The sequence below is a fragment of the Morone saxatilis genome, unplaced genomic scaffold, assembly GCF_004916995.1.
Source record: "Morone saxatilis isolate NCDOM2014 unplaced genomic scaffold, NCSU_SB_2.0 Contig1, whole genome shotgun sequence".
In the NCBI taxonomy this organism is placed as follows: domain Eukaryota; kingdom Metazoa; phylum Chordata; class Actinopteri; family Moronidae; genus Morone; species Morone saxatilis.
The window spans coordinates 9,698,196-9,708,202 of record NW_023339651.1 but is presented as its reverse complement, the minus strand read 5'-3'; the positions used below and the strand labels follow the sequence as shown (position 1 = coordinate 9,708,202).

Genomic DNA, 10,007 nt, shown 5'->3' with positions numbered 1-10,007 from the left:
GAACCTTTTTAAGTGTATGTTAACTTGAGCAGTTACTTTCTGTCCTGTATAATAAGCGATACATATTGTGGATGCAAACACCTTCAAATTAAAGCTGACAATCAGCACTTTACCCCCATAGTGATTGTGTGTTTATTTCAAATTTTATGTGCTAGAGCCAACACAGCAGGAGGGTGTCTCTCTCCTAACACTTTGTGACTGCACTGTATCCCAGTGTGAATCTACACTCGTTAGCTATGTTTGATAGCTTCATTAAAATATACCCTTTTGTTTCTTGGTTTTTAGTAGGGTTTTGCACTGTTATATATTGTTCTGTTTAAAGTCCATTAAGAGAGTAGTTGTGGGAGTCGTTGCAGGAATGTTGGATGCAAACTGGTCAGACATCTCCAGCATGAACAAAGTACTGAAGTTCAAAGACAATAGCAGCATTTTAAAGCAATGGTCACCCTGCAAACGCAAATACACAAACAATCAGAAATAGATTAAGCGTAATATAAATAAATATAAAAATATGCTGCAGTCGCTACCCTCTACACCATGTTGTCTAATTTCCTTCAGTGTTCTACAAAAGTTAATGTACTCGTCTTTTTTGCAGGAAGTCCGTTGCAGAAGCAGAACAAGAGCCCAACACAAGACCATCTGATGGCAAAGGGGTCACACAGCCCGGTATGTCAAAGCATGGCAGCACTGCAGAGAAGGGTGTAGACTGGTGTAGAGTTGGAAAGACTGTGACACGTGTTTTTCTAAGAAAGATTAAATGCATTTTAGTCTTCCAGTAGCACATGAACTGGGTTGGGTTTGGGCAGATTAAGTTCTGTGTAACTGTTGATGACTTTTCTTTTTATTTGTTGTTTTTCTCTTTCTCTCATCAGCAGCACAGTGCTCCACACACACAGGAACAAGTGTAAAAGGTACCGGAGCCTCCAAAACAGTTAGTTCAAGTTCAGCAGCCAAAACACTAAAGAGCAATGGTTCACCATCAGATGGGCAAGAAGACAAAGAAAATAACACTCCTCCGAAAGATAGAAGTAACGCCAAGATGGTGCTAGTGTCATCTGGATTAGGCCCCAATGAACAGGTGCCCATTCACCCATTCAGCCAGTAAATGTGTTTATCTAGCTCTTTCTATAGTAGGATGCATTAACCAATCAGATGTTTTCGCCTGTAGATTGTGGTGAAAAAGTTTGCCAAGCGAGTCGGTGCCCGTGTGGTCTCCCAAGTAATGCCAGAGGTGACCCACATCATAATGCACACAGGTAAGTCTGCTTGCAGGCAGTGCGTGTGTATAACACTGTTCAGTTAGCAGAGACTCTATGATGACTCTATCATTATAAGTGTAGTGGCTTTCAATTCATGGTTGATACACAGAAGAGCAATTAAATCAGCTATTGAAAAATCCACTTTCAATCTCACTAAATATTTTCTTAAGCAGGAACATTTGCATTTCCTGAAGTACATTTTTCTTTTCACATGTAGTTACAGCTTGTTTTGTGCGTCTTTTGAAAGAGCTCCTTAGAGATAAGCTCTCTGTTTCTCTCTCACCCACTCACTCTCTCCTCCATTCATCCGCTTGTTGCTAATTACCCTCTCTGATAGATTATTTTTAATTTCAGAGCTTGCTGTCTCCAAAGCACCATATTAACTGTCACTGTTTAAGAAGCCTTTTTCCTTTTTTTTTTTTTTTTTAATGGCAGCTGTTTCCCGGGTAACCAAAAAATGGGAACGCTCGGCCTCTTGATGTTTGTGGTTTAAAGGTTGGAAAGGTGTCCCATTCTGACCATTAGCAGCATATACTAATCATTTGAAATGGAGTTATGTTTAAGGGGTGTCAATAATTTGCACTTCACTCTTGCCTAGATAATTAATATCTTTTTTTGAAGGAAGAATAACCCCTGACCCTGCTGATCAACCATGATTTTATTCCTGTGAAAGCTATTCACTGTTCATTCGAACTGTTGGCACAGTGCCTAGTGAAAATACTGCAATTCAAATGTCATTTCTACTGAGAAGACATTGTTCTCTGTATTCATTTTTCTGATAATATGGAAATTAAAAATGATAGAGAGATTTGTCAACATGTGATTTTTAGGCTTACTGGTTGTATCGTAAAGATTAATTTTGTATTTGTGGTAACTACAAAGTAACTTAAATGCAATTGTTTCAACTTTTGAGGAATCTGTATCACTGCAAAGATTGTTGCTGGAAGAAGCATATAGTTATTTATATGTTGGACAGTTTGAATGAACAGCGAATAGCTTCACAGGCATAATACCTTAACACCAGGATTTACAAAAGTAATTAAAATTTAAGCAGCATAAATGATAACATAGTAAAAAAGTAATTTCTGGGAAGAGTGGGCACTAGTTATAGTCATATATTGTGCTTTATTTTGCATCGCATTAAAGCTTTCAGCATGAGCACACAGGTAGTCTTTTGCTACATATATTGTCTGTTTGTATGTACACCTCATAGTATGTGTGTTTATTTACGTACAATCTTGCACATCTTTTCACACATCTCTGTTTCTTCTCACTTCTCTGCCAGATGAACAACTGGTGTGCGAGCGCACGCTGAAGTACTTCCTTGGCATTGCAGGCAGGAAGTGGGTGGTGAGCTTCCAGTGTAAGTCCTGACTCCCTTTATCATCAAGCTCCATCACTGATGGGTTTACAACAATTTAATACTAAATACAAAACCGCATGATGTGGAGGGATAGGATGGAATAAAAGTGTTACATAATACAGTAACCATCAGCACAGTGTTTGTGCTTCTGACAATAGGCTCTTAAGTTTTTGTTCTTATTTCCTCTCCGCAGGGATTTCAGAGTGCTTCAAAAAAATGAAACTCTTAGATGAGGTATGCTCGTCTGTGTGCTCCTTGAATTTGCACGGTGCTGATTTCCTGTTACTTGTCTTCATGTCTCAATGTTGAATTAAGGCTGCATGATGAATCTCTCCATGCGGTTCACTGTGATACCTCATAAATTATTTGTCATCCATTTGCTTTAGCAATTCCCGCATCTGGTTCTATGCTATGCAAGTATAGTCCCTTTGCCAAGCTTTGTTTAATATCCCCATTAATTTAAAACCATTTCTCCATCGTCCAGGCTAGTTTAGAAGCATTTGTATGTATCATATAGTGTATGTAGAGATGGACTCCATACAATTATAAGATGAGTTCTGTCAAACTGAAGAATGTTTAGTGTACTTTTAGGAGCGCATCTGACCCTTGAAATAAATCAAATAATATTAGCTGTCTGTCAGCAGTCCTTTTATCAGATAAGAGCAAATAATTGTATTGTTTATTTAAAAGCTAATAGCGACAAGAAAGGTTTTATACCATTGTGATTTAGGTTCACATACTTGATGCACATATGCCAAAGTCATTTTGCGTTGTCTTCCAACAGTCTCTCTTTGAAGTGAGAGGGGACGTGGTGAATGGACCCAACCACCAGGGCCCCATGAGAGCTCGTACCACTCAAGACAATAACGTGAGTCCCTTACACACTTACACCAGATGGCTGTTATATATTGTTGTTGTTGTTATATATTTGATCTAAATAGCCTCTCAAAGTACAAGTCAGGAGGGAATTGAAGAGTGGCTCTTCTCTTCCACCTGGAGCTGTAATGGTGTGTTCACACCAAACACGAAGCATTACTCGCAGGATCATTTGTTTTTACTTGCACGAGTAAATATTTGCCAATTAATCTGGCTTAGTACAGCAATATGAGCCCAGGATAAACAGATATTGCTATGGATCAACAGATTAAAAGGATGCTGAAACAATTATATCATGATGCTGATTTATAAAAAGTCTAAATCCATACTTTGTCATGTCTGTCTACAAGATGACAAGCAAAGAACTTTTAAAATGCGTGAGTTTGGATCAATCAGGACTATGCTAACATAGTCAAGTAAAACCTATAACTGGAATCAAGTAACAGACACATATTTTCAGAACGTCCAGTTCCAGTTTCCTGGCTTACTTTTCTCCAAGCGATCTCCATTTGGTCCGGTCTCTTTATAGTATCATAGTTCTCTGGGTCCAGCTATCGGTGCATTCATTTAATTTTTATTTTTCATTCATATATTCATAAAACTTGTTTGTCAGAGACCTTGTACAAAAAACATTTATCTCCAGAATTAAAGATTTAGCTACTTGCTCTTTACCATTTGCAGCGTGTCCCTGGGCTGGTAAACTTAATCAGTTGGAGAAAAAGTTTATGTTCTTGTCTGAGTGAAGGATCTGTCATCCCTTTTTGAGTGAACTCGTAATGATATCTGGCGCAGGCTAATTCATCCTTGGTGCAAGAGTCAAGAAAAAAAAAACTGTGGGATGGCATTGCTAGGCTGCTAGGCAAGGCTAGCCCCAGGGTCTGAGACGGCTGTGACCTTAAATAAGAGGCAGCAGCATTTGTTAATGTCAAATTGCAAAAATTAAACTAGCATTTCACTGCAGCTAAAACAAAGTTCGCCTATCCTGTAGGCAGGTAATGTTCTGGATCTATAGGAAAGAGACATTTTTGAAATGATTATTTGCTTCTGAGCCCACTGGACTACCAGGATGCCCCCTTTAAAGACAATGCGGGGAAGCACACTGAAAGCAGGGCTATCAGCCAAAAATAGCAGTACATGCAGTATCTAGTGAAGAGACCTTTCTCTTTCTCACAATATAAAGTTGTACAGTGTGGACTGGTAGCTGGAGAGGTGCCAGTTTCACCTCCGAGGTGCCCTTGAGCAAGGCACGTAATCCCAAAACTTCTCCTGGGGCACTGCTAACGTGGCAGCCCATCACTCCACCATCTCTCTCCATGTCTGCGTGTCCATAAGCCCTGCATGTGCATGATTGTGTGCCTTTCAGCCTGTGTGTATAAAAATAAAAAAAAGTGAAAAAAACTCTCCAATAGGGGATTAATAAAGTAAATCTTAAACTCTTAAATGCATGTAAGCTGCTTGCTCTCAATTTCATTCACCCTTTGGTGAGAAGTCAGCCATTCACTCACTCACTCACTCATGATCTCAACACCTGATACACTGTCAGCAGCAGACATCTGTGTTCCTAAAAGAACCAACTGAACAACGCTCATCTTAAAGGTGCTGTAAGCGAAATTCTGGCTAACTTCCTGTCCATTCTTGTTGTTAGCAGTCCCCTCCCTCCTCCCCCCATCACCACACTGAAATTCTGCTGCCTGCCTTTAAAGACATAGAAAAGATCGCCTCTTTGTGGAGTTCTCTCTCCTGATTGGATAAAGTGGGAACGGGATACAAGAAAATGTATTCTCTGTTTACTGCAGAAAATAGGGACTGGGAGACCCAAGTTACTGACTGAACACTCAGTGATTGTTGTTAGAATGTAGAGCTATTTAACACTTATTTTAACAAAAAAAAATCACTTACAGCACCTTTACCTTTAAGGGAAAGAAAGAAAGAAAACCACAAATCAGTACATTAACTGTTGCTGTTATTGCCAATTACTGCCATCTGTATTGTTTATAAAAGCACAATGTCTGACGACAAAGAATATTCTGATTCTATGAAGAAAATTAAATAAAGTTTTCTAATAACAAGCAGCAATTTAACCGGTTTCTTCCTGTTGCACCAGCCTCTTAGTTCAGGACCTGTTGTAAAAAAGCTAATTGTAATTTTCCTCTTGGTGTCAGGCCAGCAGGACCAGTTCTGTTGCCACTGAGGGGGAAAATTAGAAATGGCTAGATGTCATGTTGGCCGTATCGCTGCCTTTGAAGAACCTCCGCTAATTGAATTAGCTAGTAATTTCAGGCTTATTTAAGTGGCTTCAACACAGCACCGGCACTTTGATGGAGCCAGACAGATTGTCCTGTTCATACTAACCTTCTGTTACCTGCAACCACTGTGACAAACAGACTAACAGATCAAATGAAGTGCCAGGACTCGGGAGTCTGTCACCAGAATGTTGATGCCCAGGAAATCAGAAACTCTGACTGTGTGTGTGTGTATGTGTGTGTGTTTGCATGTTATCACATCACACACTTTAATACCTTCTGAAGGACATTAGGTGTTGTCTAAATTAAAAATCTGTAACAGAAACACTTTTTCATCTCACCAAGCACCTCTGGCTAATGATCATTATGGACAGACAGGGAGGTGTGAGAAATTAGTATTTCTCTCTCCAGCAGCTCGGACATTTATCTTCCAAACACTTTCATCCAGCCACTTCACTGTATATGAGACTGTGATGTGAGTTTCACATTTCCTTTCGGCTGGTTACCATGGTTCAAGGAAACAATTTTACATTCCCATTTCAAGCAAGCTTATTGACCCGGAGTGCAATAAAACAATGTGTCCCCGGTGTCTGGCAAGTCGTTTTTCTTTGCGTGCTTAAAGCGTGATATTACCTCAGTGAAGGTGGCTCTGTTTGCTTTTTTCTGTTCGACTCATCCCTGAATTTACAGTATTACAGCGAGAGCAAAAAGGAGCAAGGTCTTTTACACTGTAAGTGAGAAATACCTGTTATAAATTGTGAAATGTTTTAGCGCTACCAGTAACACAGACAGGTGAAGAGTTCAGAAACATACTCGGATAATAATATTATTGAATATTGTCAGTTAAATTCACTGAATAAAATGTGTTTTTTTGCTCGATTAGAGAATTTTTGCAGAAAACTCACTGTAGATTATTTTGTCCTCACTGTGTCTTCTTTTACTCTTTAGTTGCTCATGAAAGGCTACAAGATCTGCTTCCAAGGGCATTTTACAGACATGACTACAGGTAAATCACATCAGCAACATGACATGTGCAAGCAGTGTCCAGTCAGCATGTAAAGTATGGATCTCAGTGTTCATATTTACATATTTACATGCTTAGCAGAGATTTCATGCAGTTTTTTTTTCTCTTGTATTTCATTTACCTGCTGGCATGTGTTATTTGTTGAATATGGCACCATATAACGTATGTAATGAGAGACTAGCTAAGGTTGCTCATTGTGCTTCAATATAATCAGATATATCATAAAATATGTCTGTCATGCACTTTATAGCTATCTCTAATTACTTTTTCTGTTTGCCTGTAGTTTTCTTGCTTATCTGAGAAACACACACACTCACCTAAGTAATGTTTCTGACAACCACAAAAAAACACAACACGTTTATTTGCATATGTTGTCAAAGGAAAAAAAACGACTGTGTTATTTCACTGGAACTGTTGCTTTTTTCCAGCAGCCGTCATGTTGTTTGCACTGTTCAGTTTTCTCAATCAAGAAATACTTTGCTCAACCACATTTCTCATTTTTCAGTGCTTTTGATGTCAATGTCCTGCAGGATTTTGGTAGACACCCACCTTGCTTTACAGAGACGACAAACAATAACAATAAAAGGACAGTTAATGTATCTCACACAGATTTCAAAACAACTTAAAAACTGTGTGTGTTATTTAACCCCTGTCCTTTCAGCACTGGAGAACAATGACAAGTACCTCCAGAGTGTGGGTGGATTGAATATGGACTTAGGAGATTTTTGCTGTGATGTTGTCATGTTGCACAGCGGTTGCTATGTCGTCAGTATAGCTGCTTGGATTTTTCTGTGAAGAAAATAGAAATGAGCCCTCAGTCGTGGCCAAAGGGCTTTTGCTGCTCTCAAAGATAACCTGGTCTCGCAGTATCTTGCAACACTAGTTTGGCATCTTTGCTCCTTATGATTTAAACTGTTAATGATCTCCAAGTTCAATGTAGAAAGGAGTTTTAGTTGCCCTTTATGCAACACTTTTTTTTGGATTTACCCTTCCAACATTTGACATTGACAGATAGATCATGGGTGAAGGTCTCAGGGGGCACATTGCTTAAAAACCCACCAGGCAGCATTCTTCAGTTCCCTTCTTCCTGGGGCTCTTAAAGTGCTCCTGCAGCATCCTCCCGCTGCCTGCTGGATCGATGAAGCATTGCTAATGGCTCGACATCTGCTAGCTTGCGTGAGGAGTTTAAAGACTTTCTTTAACATAGCATAAACATGAGGATGAAGTCTGTTTTCTTTTGCCCACCCATCCATTATTTAATTGCTCACATTTGTGCATGTTAAGTGATGAGGTTATCTACAGCATATACTGCAAGTTGATTGTTTGTTCTCTTTTTAACGGCAACAAGCAAGGGAACCTGTCAATTTGGATTGTTTTAAGGCTTGTCTGATGTATGTTGAATTATAAACAGATTTTTTTCTAAACCACGTTAAATGTCTGTTGACTGATTGACTGAGATGCACATATTGATTTGAGGGGAGACTTAAGTATTGACCTGTTTTCCATCCCAGCAAACAAAGGAAGTCTGAGCTTGAAATGAGTCTGCTCAGTATCCCCTTGGGGGACAGAGAGGTGAAAGCAGTGAGAATTGCATTAAGGTGTGACCAAAAATACTTCATCAAACAGGGCTTCCCCAAAACAGTAAACATTTGTGTGTGCGTGTGTTTATTGCAGACGAAATGGAGTGGATGGTGGAGCTCTGTGGAGCAGCTGTAGTCAAAGATCCACTTCTCCTCGACAACACTCAGGTAAGAGTGTCCACACTCCCCTACTTGGAAAAAAATAAAATGAAAAATATCAGTTATTGTGCCACGCTGCATTCCCATTGGTCGGTGTCATTTAAATAATGCTGAAATGCACAGATAATTGTTTTTAAATCAGATCAGTGGTGAGAGTTTGTGGATGAGGAATTTACAGAAATAACAGAAGGAGATCTGTCTCCTTGATACTCTTTTATTATTTGATTAAAGGCTTTAACCATGATAGCAGCAGGGCTATGGGGATGGCAATGTTGGCCTGGCTGCTGCTCCACCACTTTGGTCCAAACTGAAATCTGAAAACGAATTGCCATTAACTTTTTGGACACACATTCCTATGATTCATATATTACAAGCAATATAAGTAAACTGTTACCTACAGGGACTGCGTGGCAGTCAATAAAATGCATGCCTCCCCCACTAACCAATTATTTGACTCACAAAGCTGCAGCCTTCACAACAGTTAATGCTTAATGTTTGTCTCCTGGTTGGATTTCATTTTTGAATGAAAGCCAGCTAGTTTCAGCCAAGAAACTTTATGTTGCTAATAGATAATCCGACAAGCAGAAGGGAAAAGATCATTTCCTTCCTATTTGGCTGGCTGTAAAATTGGCTATATGTGTTCTACTTATTGATGATTTTGTATTTCTAAATTAGACATAATTTTCTATCATTTTGTTGCACAGAAGTCGCATCAGCTGGTCATTGTACAGCCTGGATCAGATTCGTCATCGTCTACATACAGCAGTGAGTCTCATCTGAAAATAAAAATGTCATTATTACCTGCTGCTTTTATAACACACTTTCAATCTTCATTCTCTCTCACTCACATACAGAGTTCATAAAGATAGCAATTAGACTGACAGAAACTGCGGGAACTGATTACATAATTCATACATGACATAACCCCTGGGGGTTCGAGCCGGGCACAAGCATAGACCTGTGGAAAGTCAGACAGTGTTGGACTAAATGCAAAAACGTATTAATATTATGATATACAACATTTCATTGGTTGTCAGTAAATCTTGATAAAATATAATTGTTTTCTCTTCATAGTCTTAACATTTCAGTCATCCCTGAGGCGGTTGCTAGCATGAGTTAAGTAAGTTTACAGAGAAAATTAGTTTATATTGAGAATACATGAAATGCGAAGATTTTCTTTAAAGAGAAGTGATAACACATGATGAGGTATTACATCACAGGGGAATAACAGATAAGAGCAGATTTCCATGATACAACATTAGCATTCGTGTCACCAAGTCTATTGTTTTTCTGTCTCTTGAGAAGGCACCAACCAAAGAGCTAGCTATTTTTAATTAATTCAAGGCTAATAATTGAGGCAATTTATTGAAGACCTAGCTAGAGCATGAGAGTATGCAAATGGGCGTTACTTAGTTTGTTATTTTCTCCTTTTTATAGTGTTTTCTGTCACGAAGGAAATAAATAAACTAAACATTCGTCATCATTTAATAATAATAATAATAA

General features: G+C 38.9%; 1 protein-coding gene across 2 annotated transcripts in view; it reads left to right on the top strand.

Annotated features, from left to right (window-relative positions):
• LOC118335429 (breast cancer type 1 susceptibility protein homolog) overlaps positions 1 to 10,007 on the top strand; it is a 23,982-nt gene that overhangs the window by 9,634 nt on the left and 4,341 nt on the right. Inside the window, exons 12-20 of one of the 2 annotated variants that reach the window (XM_035671714.1) lie at positions 596 to 666; positions 876 to 1,078; positions 1,169 to 1,256; positions 2,545 to 2,622; positions 2,816 to 2,856; positions 3,407 to 3,490; positions 6,690 to 6,747; positions 8,440 to 8,513; positions 9,209 to 9,269. In XM_035671714.1, the coding sequence (XP_035527607.1) occupies positions 596 to 666; positions 876 to 1,078; positions 1,169 to 1,256; positions 2,545 to 2,622; positions 2,816 to 2,856; positions 3,407 to 3,490; positions 6,690 to 6,747; positions 8,440 to 8,513; positions 9,209 to 9,269 (758 nt within the window). Of the gene's footprint in view, positions 1 to 595; positions 667 to 872; positions 1,079 to 1,168; positions 1,257 to 2,544; positions 2,623 to 2,815; positions 2,857 to 3,406; positions 3,491 to 6,689; positions 6,748 to 8,439; positions 8,514 to 9,208; positions 9,270 to 10,007 lie in introns of both variants that reach the window. The other variant, XM_035671706.1, reaches the window with a different exon arrangement.